The sequence below is a fragment of the Ailuropoda melanoleuca genome, unplaced genomic scaffold (assembly GCF_002007445.2).
Source record: "Ailuropoda melanoleuca isolate Jingjing unplaced genomic scaffold, ASM200744v2 unplaced-scaffold11384, whole genome shotgun sequence".
Classification (NCBI taxonomy): domain Eukaryota; kingdom Metazoa; phylum Chordata; class Mammalia; order Carnivora; family Ursidae; genus Ailuropoda; species Ailuropoda melanoleuca.
In genome coordinates this window covers 4,684,254-4,709,451 of record NW_023179820.1, presented here as the reverse complement: position 1 = coordinate 4,709,451, position 25,198 = coordinate 4,684,254, and the positions used below count along the sequence as shown (strand labels likewise).

Below are 25,198 nucleotides of genomic sequence, written 5' to 3'. Positions count from 1 at the left end.
GGATCTATCTATATTTAAAAAAAAAAAAACTTGAGATGGATTCTTAATTATCAAACAGAAGGAAATATAGAAGAAATCCTTTTTAAGATTTGAAGAGATTTGGTCTTTCACCAGAGCTTAGCTACTCCCTGTGTGGTGTTTGCCAAGTCATTTCCTTACTACAGTTTCTTTACCTGGAGCTTCTTTTTTTTTTTTTTTTTTTTTTTTTTTTTTTTTTTTTTTTTTTTTTTTTTTTTTTACTTATTTATTTTTTTTTATTATTATTTTTTTTAATGATTTTTTATTACATTATGTTAGTCACCATACAGTACATCCCCGGATTCCGACGCAAAGCTCGATGCTACCTGGAGCTTTTTAATTGAATGTGATGATCTCCTATCTGCTCAATTTCCAACATTCTTTAGTTCTTTGAACATATAAAAAAGAAAATTTGGGATTTCTGTTTAAATCCATTAAAGAAACAAGTAAATTTTTAAATCTTCATTTAGTTCTACATAGACTCATTTGAAAATGTTTTCCAGCAATTTGCCTGCCCTGGTTTAGAATTATTAGGTATATTAAATACGTGAAATACTGATGTATTTAGAAAATGGGTGGATCTTTCAAAAGGAAATTACTTCAAAAATGTATAAAAATGCATTTCAAAAAAATATTTAATATTCATATTAGCCTAAGTTTGAGATGTTTAAAATGCCTTGTGTTTTATACAGTAGAAGATAAATTGTATAAGACAACTGGGACCTTGCCTGATCATTTTGGAGTTTGTAATCCTAGGGGGTCCCTTAACATCACAGCATGTTATTTGCAGCTCAGTAGATTTCACCATTACCATGCACTGTGCTCTGTGGCAAATTGTTTGTCAGTTATTAAAAAGACATAATATAAAAACAGTCATTAAAAAACATTCTAGAAAAATCCTGTTACTTGAATGCTTCCACAGTTTAGACTCCCAGATGAGCAATCTTCTGTTTCTGTTAAAGATACATTTTCAAACATTTAAGATATGGCTTCCCATTGGTATTTTATTAAATATTAATTATGTACTATTATGCTAATGTCAAATATAATGTGCTGATTTTTATAATAGAAATTGAAGATATGAATTCAACTTGATCAAGCCATGTACTGAGCTAATATTTTTTTCCAAGGACTGGGGATGGGTTTTTGCTGGGTAGGTAAAATTTCTAATCCACTTGTGATTAATTACATTTATTTGTGAAATACTAATTTGGGATTAGAATTAGAATCTGCATTTTATTACCATCATAGAAGACCATGAAGTTGACTCTTTGGTACAGAAATCAGAACATCATTTTATTAATTTAGTGCTTTAACCAAGCAACTGAACCTATGTGAGACATATATTTTGGGAGCCACTGGCAGGTGTGAATTGAAATAAGACCCGAGAAGCTATCAGCCCAAATATAACATGATGAGTCACTTGACTATATTTGGATATTTTATTTACACGGACTAATCTTTCTTGAGCTGTAAATATTTGTCATTCTTTCTATATTATTTTATGGTAAGTATTTAAATGAAAGTAATGTGGTTGCATTCAAATACAAGTGATTATAGCAACCGCTGGCATTTATTCCGCTAAAACAAAATTGTGACTGTAAGGCAAGCATATTTCCAGGGTTAAGATTTTGTTTCTGTTTTTTCTTCTAAATAGTTAACACAAATTATGCGAACTGGACAAAACACTTGGGAAAGTAAAAACATCCTTGCTGTTTCATTTGCTCCACTTGTACAACCAAGTAAGAATGATAACGGCAAACCAGATTCTGTAGGACTCCGTAAGTAACTGTTGGTCCTTTCTGACTGAAATGTGACTTAGATTGTTTAACTCTTATGCTTGGGATTTAATGGACTATATAATTATGAAAAATTAAATAAATAGGCGGTAATGTATTCAGTAGATTTATTCAACTTTTTTATGGAGGTGGGTTAAAGCCCCTACCTTGTACCAGACGCTGTTAGCTGCCTTCATGGACATATGAAAAGGAGGGGCAGGTCAAAGAAAACATGAATTTATTAATTATAGTTGTGAGTTTATTAACTATATTAAATTTGTTGGCATTTTCTATAAAGAAGGACAGCAAACACAAAAGCCTTTATTTGGCCTGAAAAGAGCTTGGTTGTTCCAAGACCAGGAATAAGTTTCAGGGTAGTTGAAGCTCATTGGCTAGGGTGTAGAAGATAGATTATACAAGACTTTTCTTACACCCAAAGGGAAAATCAGTGTTGGTGTGGACAGAGTTGTTTGAAGGTAGAAAAGTAGTAGACTACATGAAAGATGGTGGTAGAGGAAGAAAGGGTATGTAAAGTTTTGCCTTGAATAGCTAGCTGAGTGATGGTACCATATATTGTTGTTGGCAAGACTGGCAATGGAATAGTTTGGAAATAGGTGTAGGAACAGTAGATATTTTATTCTGGCCATGTTTGAGTTCTCTGTTTGCATGCACAGGTCATGTAGTCGAGTAGGTATAAGCTTACTGAATGAGGGAGGTATAAATTAAGAATCCTCAATGTAAAAATGGCATTTTAAGGTATAAGAATAGATGAGAGCACTTGGGGGATAGTGAGGAGAGAGATAAGGTGTTTGTGTTGGAAACCAAGAAAAAAGCAGTATTTCAAGGAGAAGACAGTGATTCACTTACTGCCGCTGAAAGATGAAAAAGAGGTAAGGGTAGTATTAATTGTAGTATTTTGGAAATCAGTAAATAAAGTTCTGTACCAAAAATGAACTTTACCATGGTAGACTTCTTCCTTTAATTTGTTTTTTAAATGAATTTATTTCAAAGGAACCTGGCTTTATAGTTAATTTTATTTTCATTTCATTTTACCCTCTTTTGGGCTTTGTGATTTTTGTGGCCTCTTTTTCCCTGTTCAGGTTCTTAACCAATGGAGAGATGGATTTGGCAGGGAGATAGCTAGGAATTGAAATGCCAGTTTTATCACTTACCAAAGTAGGTGGGGGAAAATGGCTTAGGTCTGCATGTTCAACTATTTTCTCCTGTTTTCCAAATGTTAGAATTACAGGTTATTTATGACAATTTTCTTTAACCTGTCATAACTGGTTAGAGAGTCATAAAGAGAAGTGATGAAAACAGTTCTGTGACACTGTTTGGTCTTGACAATGGCCTAACTTAACCATTAGCATGATGTGTACCTGTAAGGGTACAGAGTGTCTTTACAGAGGCCCCTGTAGATTTCTGTGCATCAGCCATTTAGGTGTTTTTCTTTCTAATGGACACTGTTGTAGCCTGAGCATTCCTCTTTATCTGACATCTTTCCTACTTTAGTGTCCTTTAGAAGAGTGTAGGTTGTAAATGTGGTTTTACAGTGACACAGTTATGAATGGCATGGATGATGATATGTTATAAATAGGCAATTTTCATTCTCTCTCAGTTTAAGGATGTCAGTACAAACAGGCCTAGGTAGTTAATAAGACTGTCCTTGATTGCGTTGATCGACATGACTGTGAATGTAAAGTAGGGATAAATTTGGTTTAAAAGGATAAAATGGAAGCAAGCCTAAATTAAAAAAAAAATATCATCATGCCTCTAAAGTATTTACAGGTGAAATGATCTCTAAAAATTTTCATCAGAATAATGTGATGGGGATGAAAATAGGAAATGGCAGTGTTGATGAATGAAGATTAGCTAGAAGGGATAGTTGTTGAAGCTGAGTGTCCGGCACATGGGGTTCCTTACACTATTAACTCCCTTGTGTATACTTGAAAGTTTCTATAATAAAAAGAAAAAATTCTCATCTCCCAATAGCAATTTATAAAAATGAGTAAGGAATTGTAATTTTGTAAAAAAAATAAAAGTTTCACTATGAATAATGTTCGCAGAATGAAAAATGATCTGAAAATATTATTTGTCAAAATTTAATAGGATGTTTGGAGAATAAGAACAAGTTTCCTCTTCTGTTAAAATTGCTTTCTGTTTAGAGAACATTATTTCATTAATTATAGGGGGTTAAAATAAGAAAGCATGTTAGCAAAAAATAAAAAAAATAACTCATGCAGATCTTTTGCCAAGTGTATTTTGTAGCTATGAAATTGCCCATATAAACGGTTAGTAAATGTAATTATCATTTTTCCCCAGGTTTACTTATCTCTACTTTGGATTCAGCTTAAAGTCCTCTTTCTTGTTTGGGGGGATATACAAACTGCTTTAAGTTCAGGGCAGGCCCTTAAGAAAGCGGCGACAGGAAAAAGCTCCATACACCACCCATCAGATACTTCTTTCTGTATTCTAGGTGTGTGGGTTTTTCCACACCAAGCAATTCTCCAATTCATTGTGGACACCAACTAGGTGTCCTGTGCTCTAACTCCATTCTGACACTAACTGGTGTTAGCATAGACCCTAAAGGTTAAAGGACTCTGCCCCACAAGGCTGCCCACTCCTCCTCCAGCTGGAGACATCAATCACAAGTACAGGTTTTCATCCGTGTTTCTGATCGCCTGGCTATAAATCAGAAACTCCCATGACCTCTTTCTAGAGTTTGATAAATTTGTTGGAGCGGCTCACAGAACCTAGGAAAACAGTTTACTTACTAGATACCAGGTTTATTATCAAAGGATCCAACACAGAAACAACCAGATGGAATTGATGCATGGAGGGTTTATGTTCATCAGCCCAGAAGCTCTCTGAACCCTTTCAGTTAAGGCTTTTTATGGAGGTTTGATAGATTAAATCAACGGCCATTCATGATTAACTCAGCCTCCAGCTCCTTCCCCTGCCCCACGGTGCTAATGAAAGTCCCAATCCTCCAAGCTCATGGTTGGTTCCCCTGGCAACCAGCCCAGCATCCTCAGGGGCTTACCAAAAGTCACCTCATTAACATAAAGTCAGGTGTGGTTGGAAGGAACCTTGTTATGCTCTTATCACTTACATAATCCGAGCATTTTCAGAGTTCTGTGTCAGGAATGGGAAGCCAAATGTATATTGTTATAAATCACAACGGACAAAAGAAACTTCAGAAATTGTGACACTAAACCACCTTGAGCTATATGAAGTCGCTGTTTTTGTAGGCTAAAAAATGGCCCCAAATCATCACTTTTGTGAGTGACCTAAATATAATGCCCTTTTCAATCTTTGTTAATAAATAAAAATGAAAGTGCTGACTGCTAGGTTTCTATGAAATCTTTATAGAGACTACCTTTTGGAAAACAAATAGAGCTTATGTGTGTGTGTGTGTGTGTGTTAGAGATAACCTTAATTATAATTTTGGAGTGAAAGCTTTAATTCAAAATAAAATTTTAACAGCAGTCAGGATTAGCATTGTCTGGTCCATTAAATTCTTTTTTTTTTTTTTTTTAAAGATTTTATTTATTTATTTGACAGAGATAGAGACAGCCAGTGAGAGAGGGAACACAAGCAGGGGGAGTGGGAGAGGAAGAAGCAGGCTCATAGCGGAAGCCTGATGTGGGGCTCGATCCCATAACGCTGGGATCACGCCCTGAGCCGAAGGCAGATGCTTAACCGCTGTGCCACTCAGGCGCCCCAGGTCCATTAAATTCTTATCTCATAACTGGAAACATTAGAAACAAGGGGGTGTTAAAGAATAGAAAATATGGGGGACTTTTGAATAGCTAGGGCTGAGAATTATCTAAAAGTTTTTGTATTGTTCAGAAAAACTTAAATGCAGCTCATGTGGATACTATTTTAGGACTTACGGGAAGTCTGAATCTTTTCCATTGTGGATCTGGTTGGTTCTTTATGAAGTTCAGGTATTCTGACAGTTTTGGATTGAAAGGTTCATCATTCTAATATGTCCTTGTAAGAGCAGTGTTGGGAGAGAGGAACATAATTAAGGTGTGAGAAGAGAGTACCAAAAATGTAAGAGAGGTTCAAGAATAAAGACCAGCCGAAAAGACTAATTATAGCTCTATTTCTTAGCTCTTTTATAATTCCCAAAACTCTTTTATAGATTTATTCTCCACCAGCTTTCCCCGCCCCGGCCTTTTCAGAGCTTACTCAGGCATAGGCCTTTCTTCTGTGTCTACACTCCCTCTCAGGTGCTCAGGGAGAGGGTGATGGCTCCCAGTTTCTGTCTGCAGCCCTGACCTTTTCCCTGAGTCCCAGAGGAATGATTCAGCTGCTTGTGGTTAGGCAGGAATATAGACTATGCCGTTAAACGCCCATGTTCAGGTCCCAACTCATGTCACTTATTATGACCTCTGTGACCGGGATCAGGGTATTTCACCTCTGTCTACTTCCTTTTCTTCACTTAATGTGAAGTGTGTTATTGCCTGTAACGTGCTGAAATGGTGATCAGTATGTCACTGTTGTTTTTCTTCCTGAAATCTCCATTCAGGAAATGTAACAGACATTTCAGATTTCACACAGAACAAAATTGTGATTTTCTTCTCCCCAAACTACTCTTCCTCTTTGTCATGTCAATAATTGACCATTAACACCTACCTAATTGCTTGGGCCAAAAATTCTATATCCGATCCCCGTCCATCCTGTCTTCAAAATGTGCTGCAAATCTGTCCACTTCTCTACAACTTTACTGCCACCCTCCCTTACTCCCATCTGCATGAGAGTGGGTTACTGGAGTATTCCAGCTGATCTCCTGCTCCCTCTCTTTACGATCCATACTCCACAAAGGAGCCTGAGTGCTATTTTCATTGCATTATGACCCTGCTCTCTAGAAACCCTTGAGTAGCGACATGGCCAATACAAGGCACATTTTTTTACCAAGGCCTGCAAGATCCCCATAATCATACCTCTTACCATTATCTTCCTGCTCTGAATTTCATCTACACTAGCCTTCTTTCAGCTCCTTGAACATGCTAAGCTCATTTACTTCTTAGGGCTTTGCTTTTCCATCTGCCCTAAGATATTTACATGTCTGTTTCCTCATCATTTAGATCTTAGCCAGGCATGACTTCCTCATGGAGACGGTTTGGACAACCCAATCAGAAGTAGATGTACTCCCGTGTTACTTTCTGTGTCATTGGTGTTTTTTCTCATATTCTCTTTTTCGTAATTATTTTTTGTCTACCCCTCCCCCAAATATATAATCTCCATAAAAGGAAGGACTTTGTGTGAAGCATCCACTATATGTAAGTGAGTTCTTTAATAGTAGGTAGCATATAGTTTAACACAAAGGTGTTGAGTGACTGTTAAACAGCTTAAAACAGTTTTGGGAGGTAGGCAGAGCAGGTGGTATTTTACACATTTTAACACATAAGGGATGAGATCTCACATGTTTTTACTTACCAGTGTTCACAAAATTCCATCATTGGCAGAAGCAGGACTTGAACTCAAATTGTTGCATGTTGTTTCAGTTTCCATCTCATATACTTGGGGGCAGGCCCAGGCAGTAGAACAAATAGTTTCTAACCAAACATACCCAGTCTGGCTCTTTGGAATTCTTTTCTATTTCCGTCTTCAGTAGGGAGTTGAAAAAAGTTTGAAGAAAAGGCATTTGAGAGGGATCCTTGATGGTAGTTTTATTTCCACAGGGATGGAAACTTAGACTAGAGAATTAATTTCTCTATGTATAAAGTCTTGGAACAGGCTACAAAGAAAAGTGTGTGCTCTAGGGCTTATGCATTTATAAGTCTGTGGGAGATGGGAGTGAAACGACAGACAGGGTAGGGTCCAACTGTGATGTGTTTGATAGAAGTAAACATCAATAACTTAAGGAAATCTGTGGTGTGTGTTAGGGTTACTAGATTATTGACAACATGATTTATGGTGGCCCTTTGCCTATGAACCAGTTCTACTTACTGATTTAGAGAGAAAAACTCTTTGTGTTTGTGCACGAGTAATAGCTTTAAAGCTTGGACTGAGGCAGCTGTTCAAAGTGCCTTTATTTGAGTTTTTGGAATAGATCGTTCTCATATGGTTTTCAACATCAAAGAGTATAAGAAATATGTAGTATAAAATTTCTCTTTTTTTCTTGTTCCCTAAGTACTTCATTCTCATGTAGCCTGTTTCTAAGTTCTTACTTGTTCTTTCAAAGAATTTTTATGCATATATATATATGGGGACACACATATCTGTACATAGAAAACTTTCCACTGTCCACAGAATTTAGAATGGTGGCTTGGCAAATAGTAAGCATCTTGAAGTCTTTGTTAGATGAAAATCAGAGTTTTTATACTTTCTGTGTTTTCTAACATTTGCTAAGAAATACTTGTTCTGTGAAGAAATGAACAATATATAATGTTTTACTTTTTTATGTTTTATGTGTATGTGTTTTGTTTTTGTTTTTATTTTTTTAGCCCCCTGTGCTGTCAGGAATCTCCAGGACTTGGCTCGTATTTATATTCGACGTACACTTAGAAATTTCATAAATGATGAGATGCAGGCCAAGGGGATTCCTCAGAGGGCTCCACCAAAAAGGAAAAGAAAGAGGGTTAAACAGAGAATTAATACCTATGTATTTGTGGGTAATCAGCTTATTCCTCAGCCTCTAGACAGTGAGGAGGATGAAAAAATGGAAGAAGATAACAAAGAAGAGGAAGAGAAAGATCACGAAGCCATGAAACCCGAGGAGCCACCTCAGAATTTACTGAGAGAAAAAATCATGAAACTACCCCTCCCTGAATCTTTAAAGGCTTACTTGACATATTTTAGAGAGAAATAACTTAGATCAAGAAGAAAGAATGCCTACTGATTATTCCTTTAGTCTTGAAAATGTAGCATTTGTTAGGAGTTAAAAGAGAGTTCTTTCATCAGAGCGAATTATAGTGGAAGAAGTATAACTTGTTTCTGTCTTAGTAATAAAAAAATGATGTATTCAGTAATTAAAAAGAATCCCTTTTATAAAATATATTTTTCTTTAAATCTTGGAAAAAATGCTGTTTTAACTCAGAGTGACTTCAAGAGTGGAATGCAACAATACTCAAGATTTGTGTACTGTAAATCCTTTTCTGATTCCTTACAGATTTGTAGTGGTGAGGCTTACATTTAATTTTGTATAAGGTTGAATAATTGTTAAGCATATACTGATTTTTGAATTGTAGTTGTTTGCATTTCCTCTATGAAAACTTTCTTACCTAATTAGAAAATCAAATGCTGTGTAGACCCACTTACCTTACTTTGTTGCAATCACTATTGCTGAGTTGCTGTAGTATTCCGGGCAATATATGAGTGCAATAACAATACAGATACTGAATAATTTAGCTTTAAAAAAAAGTTTCGTGGAATTCAACAGCACTGCTACTTTTGCTTTTGAATCTATTGCCAAAAGACACGGGAAACTATCTGCTTCTCTCATAGAGATTTTAAGAGCACATCAAGTGAGTATTAAATAAAAAGTATATACCTACTACAGTTCTTAATTTGTGTGGACCCTTTACATTTTCAGTATTTAAAGATAACGAGGTTATCTACTTGCTGGAATTTTAGAAGATAGTATATTTAGGATTGGTTTTTCTATTATCTACTGTATAAAGTATTTGGTTTAAAAAAGAAAATCCATTGTTCCGAATGACTGTTGACAGCACAGACGGGTAGGGAGTAAACATGGGTAATAGCCTCTTTCTTGAGTTGCACTCGGAGGCAGGACCAGAGCAGATTTGGTCAGCAGGTGCACTTTAACAAATGGAACTCCTAGTTCATTTAAATATTTGTCTTTGACAAGGTGGGACTGAGCTAGTCTACATTTGCTTTGAAATTCATCTTTGTGTAGTCTATGAGATATTCACAGGGATTATATTTAGATGCCTTTTTGCTTTGAAAATTGTGTTCAGAATCATAGTATAATCTTCGGGACCTATGTTGTGCTCATTTAACTTCTTGGTGTGTGTAGGGTTTTTTTGTTTTTTTTGGGTTTTTTTTTTGGTAAAATTATAATGATTTTCACTTTTTTCTTAATATCACATACTTTATCCATCATTTGACTATTAGTTATAGCTTATCAGTGATAAAACAGGTAGTAGATGCCATTGTTGGTTTCTTTTCTTCCTACTAGGACCTGAAAACAGTCATTCCTTGTTAAGAAAGTACACAGTGTAACATATTTACTACTTAGTGTCACGTGGATTACGTATTTTTTAAAAGGAAAAATTTGAGAGTATCACTGCCACCAGCATCACTATTCCAAGTAGTTGATCAAATATGTTTAAGGACACCCAATTGATGTATATAGTAAAAGGATTATTATCTCTTGAAAGATGCAACTATTAGTAATACATAGATGATTTCAAAAATCTCAGCTCTGGTAATTCTACATATTTAAAAACAAGTGTTTGAAATAGTCTAAGTATGAATTCTCCTAAGTAAATGAGGTTATTTTAGTAATGGGAAAGATAATTTCACAGAAGGTATTTGTTTTATACCAGTGACCGGGGTTAGATGTTTGGGTTTGGAGTTGCTTGTGTCTCCACAATTTTTTTTTTTTTATATGATTACTAAGCTGTTACTATTAAGAAATGTCCCATCTCATTTCTGTGAAGGAAAAAAAATAATTTTATACAATTGTCATCTGTTAGGAATGTTCATTTTATTTTAAATTAAGTGTTAGTTTTAGAGGTTTAATATCGAGTGCCCAGCGCCCACATATTTTTATCTAGCACCCTTCCCTTGGCTGCCCTCTACACACTTTGTTGGTTTTGGAGCTAGTGTCCAGTTAGGTAAACATACATATTCTTAAATGATGATTTTACTGTTTGAAAGAGAGTTTTTGTTAAGGATATATTTGAAGATTGGCTTGTTCATATGGTCTCTTATTCTGTTGACCTTAGCAAAGTGTACAGTAGATTTTCATGATCATTACATATTTTGTATCTTTTGTGTTTTTAAATGCATTCATTCATTTTACAGTTGTGACTTTATTATTGACTTTAAATAAAGACGTAGAAATAAAAAATGAAAATTTAAGTGAAAAACCCTTTTATCTATTAATGGGAATATATTAGAATGATTAAGAATATTTTGGGTTTGTGTTTATTTTTTAATGAATTCATGGTTACTTGAGTATGGTTAATTATGCTTTATAGGCAAAGAAGTAGCAAGTAAAGTTTAAGTAAAATTAATTGAAAATGATGGGGAATATATTCATGGGATTTTAGCAGCCAGATCAAACAATAGAAATAATCTAATCTAGTTTTTTATTTTTTATTTTTTGTTTTTTGTTTAATTTTACAGAGAGAAAGTAGGGCTAGGGAGACAGCATGATTTTCCTAAGTCAGACAGCTAGATGGAAATGGCTTGAAATAGTGTCAAGCATCTGATAAATCCAAGAAACCTTCAGCAGCACCATTACTACCAAGAAGATAATTTAAATATACACCTCTTGTGGGCTGACACATTGGTTCTAGTCTTAGTAAAGAAAAATGTCATTAAAATAGCATACATATGGTTAAAATACAAAAAATGTTAAATGTTGGTTCTTAGCTGTTTGAGAGGATAAAAGTGAAGGAAAGCCTGTGAAATCATGGGAAGGCTTGGAAAACTATTTTAAATAAACAGTTGCATATAATTAAATTTTGTTCTCCAGTAGCCTGGCTTTCTTTTTCTCTTCTTTTTAATTTAGAAAATCTCAGTACACACATGAATATATACTTGAAGTATTGTATACAGTTATCTGTATTTGGACATCTCATTTCCTTTGGACTGTTGCCACCTCTGAAGACAGTGTAGGTTTTTTTTAAATTTATTTTTATATTCAGTAGATATGAAGGATATTTAGAAGATACGTGCAAAACACAAGAAATAATAAGTAAGTGTGCCTGTAAGTATATGTGTGTACCTACTACTAGATTTCACTACTGGCATTACCATGACTTGTGTGCTCCTTCCTGATCTCCTCTTAATTCCTCTCTGGGTGTTCCTTTTGTGTTTATTGTAACCTTGCCTTTCGCTGTAGCTTTAGCACATATGTTTGTATCTCTAAATAATGTATCATTTGGCTTCATACATACTTTATACAAGTGGAATCATACTCTCTGTATTCTGCAGGTCAGTTTTTCACTCCAAGTTGCCTTTCTGAGATGGCTCCATGTTATATATATAGTTAAGTTACATCCACTAAACTCCGTTTCGTTATTCTTTCTACTGTTGATGGACATTTGTTGTTACATCAGATAGTTTGCTTATCAACATTCTTCAGCATGTCTTGTGACGCTGTGTGTGCAAGAGTCTTCATAGAGTATACATCTAAGAGTAGAATTGCTGGATCAGAATATGTTTATATTCACTTTCACTAGGTGGTGCAAATCTATCTCCCAAAGTAGTGTAACAATATGTTCCTTCCTGCAGTGTTTAAACATTCCAGTTATTCCATAACCTCACCTACATTTGATAGTGATTTTGCCTATTTAGTAGTGCGACGTGTTATAGAGGCTTTGTTACTTATTAAGGAGGTTTTGTACCTTTTTGAGTGTTTCTTGGTTTTAGGTTTCCTTTCTGTAAAGTTCCCATTAGAGGCTTTTGGAAATGTTTTATTCGGTAGTTTCTTTTAAAGCAGTTGGCTTGTAGGGTTCCTTATGTAGCCTGGCTACTAACCCATTGTCAGTTACATGTATTACAAATATCTTTCATTAGTTTGTGTCTGTTCTTACTCTGTTTGTGGCATCTTTCTTGAATTAGAATTTTCAATTTTAATTTTTATCAGATTCATCTTCACACAACCTCAATCCAGAATCATGAAAATATTAGCCTATATTTTCTTACAAAAGTTCTCTTTTTGTCTTTCACATTTAAGTCTGTAATACACCTGTTATTGATCTCTGTGTCAAGTGAGAAATAATTCTTTTTTCTTACTTTGTTGATCAACTGTTTAAACACCATGTTTTGAAAAGTCCCATTTTTTCCCTCTGATTTACAGTATTAACGGTCATAAATTTTTGCATCTTTGTGCTTTGTGTCTAGGTTTTCTTTCCTATTTTGTTAGGCAATTTATGGATCCCTGTGCTAAAACTACAGTCTTATTTACTATAGATTAACAATAATTCTTGGTTAACAATAATTCTTGATCTAGTAAGATAAGTCCCTTCAACTTAAATTTCAGTAATTTCTTGGCTATTCTTGGACCATTTGACTTTGATACACATTTTAGAATCAGCTTCTCAGACAACATATACACAGTCCTCTTGGGATTTCCTTTGGAATCACTGAATTTATTGATAAATTTGTGTGAGAATTAACATGTTTATGATTTGGAGTCCTCCAATCCATGAATAGGGTACTTCTATCCTTTTATTTAGATCTTATTAAATGTCTTAATAAAGGTACAAAATTTTGTTTCAAGCATCTTTTGATTTATGTGTAGATAATTTTATATTCTTCAGTGCTGTTGTATTTGTTAAAATCACATTTTGCTCCATTGATTTTTATACATTAAATCCCACTGTCTTGTGATTGTTCTAAATTTTCTACATGGACAACCAAATCATCTTTATAAAGACAGTTTATTTTTTCCTTTGGGTTGTTTGTTTGTTTTGTTTTTATTTTGCCAGATACGCTGGTTGGGACCTCCAGTACAGTTTTGAATAGAAGCAATGAACAGGACCAACCTTACTGTTTATTGCCCATATATAGTCATTTTTAATAAATGGCTTGGTGTGCTTTGAAAGAGTATATATTCTGTTGTTCAGTATAGTATTCTGTACATGTCATTTGAAGCAAATTTTTGATGGTATTCAAATCTAGTACAGTCTAAACATTTTTTTGTATGCTCTTGTGATTTTCAGTAAAATATCTCACTGATGGTAGAATGTCAGTTCATTTTAGGTCTTTCAATTTTTCCTTTGTATATTTTGATGCAGTGATGCTACACGTTAGGTTTCCTATGTCTGTTTGGTGATTTGAACCTTTAACATTATGTGGGAATCCTCTTTGTATTCTTTACTTCAATATCCATTTGGTTTGATATTTCTATAGCATTTTGGAGGGGGGGGTTGGTGGTCACCTAGTGTATCTTTTTAAATTTTTATTTTAAAAGCTAATTTGGGGATATTTAATCTCCAGGGAGATTTTTTTATTCCCTTCCTCCCCATAGCAAGTTTGAAACAGGCAATTTTCCTTGTGTTCTCTGGGTGGATGGGGACAGGGGGTAAAGTGGATTTTTTCTAGTTTGTCCTTAATGAACTTGAGGAAAATACAGGTTTTCCAGTTAACACCCTCCACTTAGGAAAGGTTTTTTTCTTCTCCTTCCTGTAACCGTGATACCCCCAAATCTTTTTATTTTACTTGGTTAACTAAGCAAATACTCTCAAACTGAACCAGCCTTCAGTGTTTACTTACCTTGCCACCTTCTCATTTTCTCTTCATTTTTGGACTCTTGTATATGTGTTTAACTTAACACCTCAAGGCATTTTTAAAAATGTTTATAATACTTAACGTATATAATAATAGTTTTCTGCGGGAAAGTTGTCCCTAGGCATTCTAGGAAAGAATCTGCGGTCTGTAGTGGCTGTGTCATGCATGTGGTTCTCTGCCTTGCTTGTAGTTCTTAGCCCTGTTTTCACAGGAGGTAATCAAGAGAACTTTCTCATTTAATGGCAGCTTAGGTTTCTAAAATAGAGAGCATATAGTCTATCCTGGAAAAATACTCTATGAATACAAGCTAATACTATGTTTTGAACTGAAAACAATGCACAAACTTGTATGCCTTGTCGATCTAAGTCCTCCAAGTCACAAATACTGGCAAAAGCATGGTAATTGTAAGGCATGGGAATGAAAGGAAGAAATTAGCTTTTTTAGTTTATTTTGATATTTAGACAATAAACATGAACAGTTGTCAGGTATACTTGATTTACTTTAAAATCATTCTCGTTCATAGAGATTATTTTTTTCTTGTGATCCCTGTATTTTAATAAAATAACAAAACCCCACATATTTAAGTTTGAACATTTTGCCAAAAGAGGGCAGTATTCACCCACTGTAGAATGCAAAGGGACTGAGAAATTATTGGAAAGAAGGCAAATGAATTTATTTTTCTTCATAAGATTGGTAAAGTTTGACAAAACTAGATCTGCAATCTTGGATTTGTCGCCCAGTCTGGTCATCTGGGATTGTTGCCTAGATTGGGCCATCTCAAGTTTTATTTTTATATTACTTTTACATTTTTTAAAGTGCTAGTTTAGGGTTAAAAGTCTTTAAGGATAAAACTAAAAACCTTTTCTAAATACCTGCCTAGAGTCACCAAAAAACTCATGTTTAAGGCATATTTATTGAAGTCTGTATTTGCCAGTGTCCTCAGGGCTGCTCACCTCGGTGACCTGTGGCCAGTTAAACCTGGTGAAAAATGAGTGTGCAGCCAACGGTGCTGCCACCGAGCCCAGCGGTGGTTCAGCCTTGTTCTACTTTAAACTTAGGTTTGTCGATCAGTTTGTCTCCTCTGCTTGATGGTGTAGAGGTTCATGGTGTAGATATAACCGCTTTAAATATTAAAGGAAGAAATAGGAAGTAGCTGGTTTGAATCTTGAGCGAAATGCTTTGGTCTTCAGGTGTAGAATAGGAAGAAATGAAACCATTTTTTGAAATCGTACTTTGGAGCAGGGAAGGAAAATGTGAGCCTAGATCATTTATTAGAACTCTCTCTGCCCTTTAGGATTTAGTAATACTATCAGATAAAAAGAAAAGCTGTTCTGCATTGATTCAATAAATAACTTGCCCTTCAAAAGGACAGCTAGGGGGAGAAAAAAAGGACAGCTAAGGTGTAAGTGGCTAGCGCTTAACATAACGTGCAGTGGAAGCAACTTTGGAAAAGTTTATTTGCATTTCGCTGCGCAAATGGAGTACGTTTGTTTCTGAAAGCGGCTTTTGCATGGACAAGCTTCCCCGCGTCCCTGAGAGTCCCGCGCCCCCTAGAGGCGGCGGGCGCCCTCCGTCCTGTAATGTGATCTCCCTGCTCTGGATTGGTCAGAGGCTGAGTTTTCCCTGGGAGCAGCGCTTAGCTGGGACTCCGTAAGGCAGGTCCCGCACCGCAGCCACCGCTGCCACCACCTCTGTCGCCACCCCCGCTGCTGCTGCTCCTGCTGCTTCGCTTCCAGCAGCGGATGGAGCGATGGAGTCCAGACTCTTCTGCTGGACCACTTGCTTTCTCCTGATCGTGTGGTGCCTGCCGGTGCTACCCTGCCCTAGCCGGTGCCTTTGCTTGACGAGCACCGTCCGCTGCATGCACTTGATGCTGGATCACATTCCTCAGGTGCCGCAGCAGACCACAGTCCTGTAAGTTCACACAGATTCCTGTTCAGCACCTTTCATTGCCCTCTACTGAGACCAAGCACTCTGCTTTTAACCTAGATTCCTGATGCGATCCCTGCTGTATAATTGGAAGAGGGTTTTCACCTTTCAAACAGCTAAATGGTTCTGCTTTGTTAGACTAGAAAATGTGAGCAATGATGAATTGAAATATATTTGCACTAGGTGCAGTTATTTTTTCCAACATCTTCCAGAACTTACTGTTGAGAATTCTCATCTCTATCTTAAGAATTTTCCTGCATAAGTTCTCGGATTATCCCTGTCATCGTCTCCAAAATCCTTTGGACTCCTAATTGAGTCAGCATGTGTCTGTCCCATTTGAGAAGAACTAATTTAGCTTTGGAATGTGCTTCCAACTTAATTTGTGCTGGCAATTTGCATTTCTTTTGTTCATTGTTGGGCTTTGTATTGGGTGTGCCTCTCAGGTGGGTGATGCTGTCAACCTCAGGCCCTTGAAGGACTATCCATTTTCCAGAGTAGACACTGTCCAGTAGGTATGGGTACTTAGAAGCCTTCTGGAGCAGTGACTTAATCAGCACCTAGGGGGCATTATGGGATGGCAGTGGGATGGTAGACTAAACCATAATACAGGTATCAGATGGGCCTGGGTTCAAATACCACTCCCTTGTCTTAATGTGGGGATAATAAACCTTTATCATTGAATTGACATTTGGATTAAATAATATGTACAAAGTGCGAATCTTTTATTATCATAATTTTCAAGTCTTACATCACAAGAGAAGGAAAAATGCCAAAAGGACTTGCGAATTTGAAGGGTTCACCTCTCCATGGTAAAGTTTTTGCAGATTACGTCATGTCCGTGGAAGAGAACTCCTTTCACTGTTCCAAGTCCATTCTTGAGCAGAGTGAAATAGCTTAACATTCCTGGGATTGTAAGATATGAGATAAGAAGATCAGCACTGTATGGTTTTGTTTTGTTTTGTCATAATCATGAAATGAGGAATTTAGCTTGGTAATGAAAAGTTAAGTTAGTGGTTGGTAGTTGTGTAGAATAAGAGATGTGTATTTGCCATACATATTTATGGTAATTTTCATTAAGTGTTTTGTTTATTTCATATGCTTGCAAATACCAAAATAAGTCTTACTCTGAAAAGTATTAAGACAGGTCTTTGAACCTGGGACCGCTGCATCAGCACAGTCAGTCAGCACGGAGCCAGAGAGACTTTGGACTTGTAACCATCCCTGTGTCATTTTGTAATTGTGGTTTCTTTTTTCTTTTTCTTTCTTTTTTTTTTTTTTTTTTAAGATTTTTATTTGTTTATTTGACAGAGAGAGACAGCAAGAGAGGGAACACAAGCAGGGGGAGTGGAAGAGGGAGGAGCAGGCTCCCAGTGGTGGAGCCTGATGTGGGGCTTGATCCCAGGACCCTGGGATCATGACCTGAGCCAAAGGCAGACGCTTAATGACTGAGCCACCCAGGCGCTCCTAATAGCAGTTTCTTTCTTTTTTTTTTTCTTTAAAGATTTTTTATTTATTAGAGAGAGAGACAGCCAGTGAGAGATGGAACACAAGCAGGGGGAGTGGGAGAGGAAGAAGCAGGCTCCCAGTGGAGGAGCCCGATGTGGGGCTCGATCCCAGGACCCTGGGATCACGCCCTGAGCTGAAGGCAGACGCTTAATGACTGAGCTGTCCAGGCGCCCCAGATTTTTTTTTTTCTTAAATTTAACCTCAGGGGTTACTTTGACCTTTGAAACAGAATTTTTCATAACTTTTTTGCAACTGACGTAACTTGTTGGCTCTGAGTTATCACTTAGTAGTGAGCAGGCCTGGATTCCCTAGACGCTTTCTCATTTGGCATGGTTGAAGGGAAGTATGAGGGACCCGGCTGAACTATATCTAAATTCAAACCTACCCCAGTTGTTGACCGGTTGGGGAGAGAAATGGAACTAAAAGTTGAAATGCATTTCCTATTTCATTGCCTAGTTAGTAAGTCAGGGTACACGGTTTCAGCAAATGCCTCCAGTCTTGGGGGCCTAACATGATGCAGCCTCACCACCCTAATGACTCAGCACAGCTCGGTCCTCAGAGAAGAGCTAGAAGAGGCTGTTCTAGAAGGTGGGATGAGTGTTCATGGAGCCCACGTGAGGATCTTGGGTGGAGGAACAGTGAGGAGAGGGCAGGGTCGGGGTGTGGAGGGATAAAAGCTGCCAGCTGTTGGCATCACTGTCTGGGGTGTGACCCACCCCTGATATCTGGGAGTCATCCTTCAGCCACACCGACCCACAGGAGAATTAGTTTAGGGGATAAACAAGTCCTATCTGGACATATTAATTTGGGGGTCTCTCGTGGGACAAATTGTTGAAGAAGTCCAGCAAGTAGTTATGGGAGATATAGATCTGTGATGTTGAGCACTCCCCTAAAGCTCCAGGGAGAGTGCAGGGCGGAGGCGTGGGACAGGAACACACCACGGAAGGGTAGAAAGGGAGCTGGCTAACAGGGAAGGCAGCAAGGTGTTTCCCAGAGGGCTGTGACTGAGGTATGGCAGAGTCAAGCTTGGACACTGAAAGACAGCCTGACAGTTGGGTGGTGCAGATGATAGCAAAAGCAGCTTTGACAGACAGGAATAGAAGCCAGATTGCAAGGATTAAGGAGTAATAGGCTTGCTTTTCCAGATTTCAGAACTTGGCCTCCACCAAGGAAATGTTAGCATCCCCATCTCTGAGTCTCAGTATCCTCATCGGCAAAATAGGGATGAATAATTGCCTAGTGATGCCAGGATCCAAGTGGTCTCATCTCAGGATTTTCTACAATGGCCTGTACTTAGATGATACATGCTTACTAAGTTAGTGCAAGAGAATAGTGTTTTCTGTACTGAACTCGGCATTTCAATCCCTACTATAGATCCTATAAGTGAGATGAAGGGAAGCATTGCACAATAACAGCTTTTGGGGGAGTAGTTACAATATGAAGCCACAAAGGTGAGGTCCCTGTTCTAGTTAGAGAGCTAGTGCATATATAAAAAGTTGAATAATAGTACAGGTCTGATGCAAGAAAGACCAATCTGTTTTGCATTTATGGAGTAAGAAAGGATGGTGAATGTCCTGGTTTGTCAACTTGATAGGGTAATGTAGATAGTGAAAATAAATGACAAAGAGGGAAAAATCTGAAGAATAGAGAAAATTTGAGTTTTACTTGGGCATCCTGGTGGATAGGGTAAGGGCTCAGGAATATGGTAAGCTCGGGAGGCAAGGGATGCAGTTTTGAGAGTCATTGGGATAAGAGTGTGCATTAATTCAGCTGGAGGGAGGAAATGTGGTTTTCCAGGAGATGCTTGTAGAATGAGAAAAGTCTGCATAGACTAGAACTCTGGAAAACCCCACAGTCAAGGGAACACATATGTAAGCAAGAGCCAGGACTATCAGCTGTGGTTGTGAAGTCTGTACACTGCTCAACTCCACACTGTGCTGGGAATGGTGCCCCCTGCAGTTGTGTGGTGTGCTGACCCTGGAGGCAAAAGGAAGAGGAGTCAGAGGAGAACATGGCAACCAAAGAAGTAGGAGTACCAGAAACAAGTGCTTTCAAGAGGAAGGGTGGTCAAATCTGGCAAGAAGAGTTTGATGTAACAGAATGCAAATTTTGCCTTCAAGCTGCTGGAGGAGAAGAAAGTTGAAGGAATTTTGTTGTTTTTGTTTGTTTTTTAAAGGATAGGGAATGTTTTGTGTGAGTGATAGGCAAAGGGAACGGAAGTCGCGTAGGAGAAGTAAAGATATGAGAGAAGAGAGTGGGTATGTTTTCGTTGGAGCTTGCAATTCCAAGGAGAGGTGTTCAATAACAGATTAGGGTAAGCAAGTAACTGAGAGCTTGATGTCTAGATAGATGAGGCAGGATGCAGACCTTATCTGAAAGGGAGAAAACCCAGCAGGACAGAGGCTACAAACCTCAGAGCCAAGGCATCTGGAGACCATCACTGCTGCAGCAGATGTCCCAGCCCAGGCTCCAAATGTGTCTGATGTTTCTGGCTCCAAAGGGAGAGAGGAACATTATAGTAATGGTGAGAGTTACAGAAATTAAGTTAAGGAGACTGTGCATGTTGAGCAACTTGATCTGTTAATGTATTCCATTGCTTCAATGGGATCTTCAACAAATAATTTTTATAAAGTGTTCTTTTATTCAGTGGAGTGGTAAATTTACTTTAGGCGGTTGTGTTAGTTAGCTCAGGCTGCTATAACAAAATACCATAGACTGGGTGATTTAAATGACATTTATTTCTCAGAGGAAGGTCCTAGATCAAGCGTCTGGTGAAAGCTGTCTTCCTGGTCCAGTGAGATGGCTGCCTTCTCACTGTCTCACAGGTAGCCAGAGAAAGACCATCTGTCTAAAGGCATTAATTCCATCACGAGGTCTCCACCCTCCAGACCTAATTATTTCCCAAAGGCCCCACATCCTAATACCAGCACATGGGGATTAAGGGTTCAACATATGACTTTGGAGGGGAATCAAGAGTTCAGTCCATAGCAGTGATTCAGGTTTAAGTCATCAAAATGTTTATCCAAAACAAATAGGTTACTGATATATTTTAAACATTCTGGTATATTCTTTATTTAATATGTATGTTGCTTTCCGCTCTGAGACACAATAAACTATTTCTTGAGATACATGGAAGGCATATTCTCCTTGCTATTACATGAAATTGAGCATATCTGACCAAAATTCAAATCATGAGACCTTTTCCAAATGCAACATGAAAACATTTAAACATTTTAAAATATTCTGCCTTTCCGTTGCGCCTGGGTGGCACAGCGGTTAAGCGTCTGCCTTTGGCTCAGGGCGTGATCCCGGCGTTCCGGGATCGAGCCCCACATCAGGCTCCTCCGCTAGGAGCCTGCTTCTTCCTCTCCCACTCCCCCTGCTTGTGTTCCCTCTTTCGCTGGCTGTCTCTCTCTGTCTAATAAATAAAATAAATAAATCTTTAAAAAAAATAAAATAAAATATTCTGCCTTTCTTTCAGGCAACAGAGTAGCCACAACAAATGACAGAAACAGTTTTATTGTCTAACTCCAGACTATGCGGTGAAAAACTGAGTTATGGTTAAAAATCATCTTGTTTTATTGTTCTGTCTGATCAGTTTGGATCACTGTATCAGTCCTCTCCCAGTGATTCTTCATCTGAGTAGGAAAAAAAAAGTTTCATGTTTGGATTTTAAAATGGAAAAAAGAAAAGCATGAACATCATTTCAGCTAAAGATACTATAAAAAATTCCTAAGTCTACTAACTTCATTTATTTTAATAGGCAGAACCAAAAGACCCTCATTTAACCTCAGTTGCTGCAGAGTGCTATATCTATATAATATGTATATAGTATGATAGATATCCATAATACTTTGTGTAAATGGTTTCCAAGGGTAAGGACACAGATCTTTTTTTTTTTTTTTGAAAGTTTTTCTTTTTACGTTTTTATTTAAATTCCAGCATAGTTAACATACAGTGTAATATTAGATTCATGTGTACAGTATTGTGATTCAACATTTCCATAAAATACCAGGTGCTTATCACAACAAGTGCAGTCCTTAATCCCCATCACTTATTTCATCCATCCTCGTACACCTCCCCTCTGGTAACCATCAGTTTATTTCTTTATATTTAAGAGTCTGTTTCTTGGTTTGCCTCTCTCTGTGTCTTTTTTTCTCTCTCTTTCTCTCTGTCTCTTTTTCTCTTTGCTTCTTTGTTTTATTTCTTAAATTCCACATATGAGTGAAATCATATGGTGTTTGTCTTCTCTGACTGACTTATTTCACTTAGTGCAATACTCTTGAAATCCATCCATTTTTGTTGCAAATGGCAGGATTCAATTCTTTTTTTATGGCTGAGTAATATTCCATTCTCTCTATATACCACATCTTTATCCATTCATCAGTCAGTGGACACTTGGGCTGTTTCCATAATTGGGCTGTTGTAGATAGTGCTGCTGTAAACATTAGGGCATATGTATCTCTTTGAATTAGTATTTTTGTGTTCTTCAGGTAAATACCTGGTAGTGTGATTGCTGGATTTAGGGTAGTTCTATTTTTAACTTTTTGAGGAACCTCTGTACTGTTTTCCAGAGTGGCTGCACCAGTTTGCACTCCCACCAACAGTGTAAGAGAAGAGGTTCCCCTTTCTCTACATCCTCACCAACATGTGTTGTTTCTTGTGTTATCGATTCTAGACACTCTGACAGGTATGAAGTGATATCTCATTGTAGTTTTGATTTACATTACCCTGAGATCAGAGATGTTGAGCATCTTTTCATGTGTCTGTTGGCCATCTGGATGTCTTCTTTGGAAAAATGTCTGTTCATGTCTTCCGCTCATTTTTTAATTAGATTATTCCTTTTTTGGGTGTTCAGTTTTGTAAGTTCTTTATATATTTCAGCTACTAATCCTTTATCAGATGTCATTTGCAAATATCTTCTCCCATTCCATAGGTTACCTTTCAGTTTCGTTGATTGCTTCACTGTGCAGAAGCTTTTTATTTTGGTATAGTCCTAATAATTTATTTTTATTTTTGTTTCCCTTGCCTCAAGGGACATATCTAGAAGGAAGTTGATACAATCAATGTCAAAGAGGTTACTGCCTGTGTTCCCCTCTAGGATTTTGATGGTTTCAAGTCTCACATTGAGGCCTTTAATCCATTTTGAATTTATTTTTGTGTTTGGTGTAAGAAGACAGTCCAGTTTCTTTTTCTTTCTTTTCTCTTTTCTTTTCTTTTCTTTTCTTTTCTTTTCTTTTCTTTTCTTTTCTTTTCTTTTTTCTTTCTTTCTTTCTTTCTTTCTTTCTTTCTTTCTTTCTTTCTTTCTTTCTTTCTTTCTCTTTCTCTCTTTCTTTCTTTCCCTTCCTTCCTTCCTTCCTTCCTTCCTTCCTTCCTTCCTTCCTTTCTTTTTTTTTTATTTTATTTATTTATTTGACAGAGAGAGACAGCCAGCGAGAGAGGGAACACAAGCAGGGGGAGTGGGAGAGGAAGAAGCAGGCTCCTAGCGGAGGAGCCTGATGTGGGGCTCAGTCCCAGAATGCTGGGATCATGCCCTGAGCCAACGGCAGATGCTTAACAACTGAGCCACCCAGGTGCCCCAGAAAGTGGTCCATTTTCATTCTTGTGCACGTTGATGTCCAGTTTGCCCAACACCATTTGTTGAAGAGACTTTTTCCCATTGCATATTCTTTCCTTCTTTGGTGATGATTATTTGAGCATATACTTGTCAGTTAATTTCTGGGTTTTGTATTCTATTCTATTGATGATCTATGTGTCTCTTTTTGTTCCAGTACCATACTGTTTTGTTCACTACAGCTTTGTCATATAATTTGAAGTCCAGAATTGTGGCCCTGTGGTGTAATGGTCAGCACTCTAGACTCTGAAGTCCAGAATTTTGATGTCTCTAGCTTTGCTTTTCATTTTCAAGGTTGCTTTGGTTATTTGGGGTCTGTTTTGGCTCCATACAAATTTTAGGATTGTTTGTTCTAGCTCTGTGAAAAATGCTGGTGGTATTTTGATAGGGATTGCATTAAATGTGTAGATGGCTTTGGATAGTATTGACGTTTTACCAATATTTGTTCTTCTAATCCATAAGCATGGAATGTTTTCCCATTTCTTTGGGTCATCTTCAATTTCTTTCATCAGTGTTTTACAGAGTACAGTTCTGTCACCTCTTTGGTTAGATTTATTCCTACATACCATTGTTTTTGAAGCAATTGTAAATGGGATTGATTCCTTAATTTCTCTTTCTGCTGCTTCATTATTGGTATACAGAAATTCAACAGATTTCTGTATGTTGATTTTGTATCCTGTGACTTTACTCCTTCATGATTCAGTTCTAGCAGTTTTTTGGTGGAGTCTTTCAGGTTTTCTGTATAGAGTATGACAACATCTGCAAATAGTGAAAGCTTGACTTCTTCCTTGCTGATTTGGATACCTTTTATTTATTTTTGTTGTCTCATTGCTGTGGCTAGGACTTCCAGTGCCATGTTAAATAATAGTGGTGAGAGTGGACATCTGTCTTGTTCCTGGCCATAGAGGAAAAGCTCTCAGTTCCTCCCCATTAGATAGATTAGCTGTGGGTTTTTCATAGATGGCCTTTATTATGTTGAGGTATGTTCCCTCTAAACCTACTTTGTTGAGGGTTTTTTTCATGAATGGATGTTGTACTTCATCAAATGCTTTTTCTGCATCTGCTGAAATGATCATATGGTTCTTATCCTTTCTTTTATTAATGTGGTGTATCATGTTGATCAGTTTGCAATATTGAACCACAATTGCAACTCAGGAATAAATCCCACTTGATCGTGGTGAATGATTTTTTAAATGTATTGTGAATTTTTGCATCCATGTTCATCAGGGATATCAGCCTGTGGTTCTCTTTTTTAGTAGAGTCTTTATCTGGTTTTGATATCAAGGTAATGCTACTCTCATAGAATGAGTTTGGGAGTTTTCTTATCTCTTCTGTTTTTTGGAATAGTTTGAGAAGAATAGATATTAACTCTTCTTTAAATGTTTGGTAGAATTCCCCTGGGAACCCATCTGGCCCTGGACTTTTGTTTGTTGGGAGTTTTTGATTACTTACTCATTTTCTTTGCTGGCTATGGGTCTGTTCAAGTTTTCTATTTCTTCCTGTTTTGGTTTTGGTAATTCACATGTTTCTAGGAATTTGTCCATTCCTTCCAAGTTGTCGAATTTGTTGACATAAAATTTTTCATAATACTATCTTATAATTTGTGTGGTGTGTGCAGGGGTTTGTGCTGGTCTTCTGGGGAGGGGCCTGCCATGCTGGGATTGAGACAAGCTTGCCTGAGAAGGGCAGTCCTGCCAGAGCACAAGGTGGATGGGGCTTGGTGTAAGCAAGTTAGGAAGCCAATTTGGCATTGCACTGCTTTCTGCAGTGGGTCTATGTTTATGCTGAGGGGCAGAAAAGAGAAATGGTGCCAGTCAGCTCCTTTGTTCCCAGAGAGGCGTCTCCATGCATGCTGCCTCTCAGGGATGCCCTCTGAGAAGAGTGAATAATCTCCCCACTGTGTGCCTCAGGT

At 37.4% G+C, this 25,198-nt stretch overlaps 2 protein-coding genes across 6 annotated transcripts in view; both read left to right on the top strand.

The window, feature by feature from the left end:
* The window catches only part of PCMTD1 (protein-L-isoaspartate (D-aspartate) O-methyltransferase domain containing 1), a 62,738-nt gene extending 51,881 nt beyond the window's left edge, over positions 1 to 10,857 (top strand). For all 5 annotated transcript variants that reach the window (XM_034650171.1, XM_034650169.1, XM_034650170.1 and 2 more), the window contains 2 exons: positions 1,676 to 1,799; positions 8,255 to 10,857. In XM_034650171.1, coding sequence (XP_034506062.1) covers positions 1,676 to 1,799; positions 8,255 to 8,619 — 489 coding nt within the window. In that variant the 3' untranslated portion in view covers positions 8,620 to 10,857. The remainder of the gene's footprint in view (positions 1 to 1,675; positions 1,800 to 8,254) is intronic.
* Positions 10,858 to 11,601: 744 nt separating this feature from the next.
* PXDNL (peroxidasin like) overlaps positions 11,602 to 25,198 on the top strand; it is a 450,026-nt gene continuing 436,429 nt past the window's right edge. Inside the window, exon 1 of the mRNA XM_034650166.1 lies at positions 11,602 to 16,151. Within this exon, the coding sequence (XP_034506057.1) occupies positions 15,988 to 16,151 (164 nt within the window). The 5' untranslated portion in view covers positions 11,602 to 15,987. The remainder of the gene's footprint in view (positions 16,152 to 25,198) is intronic.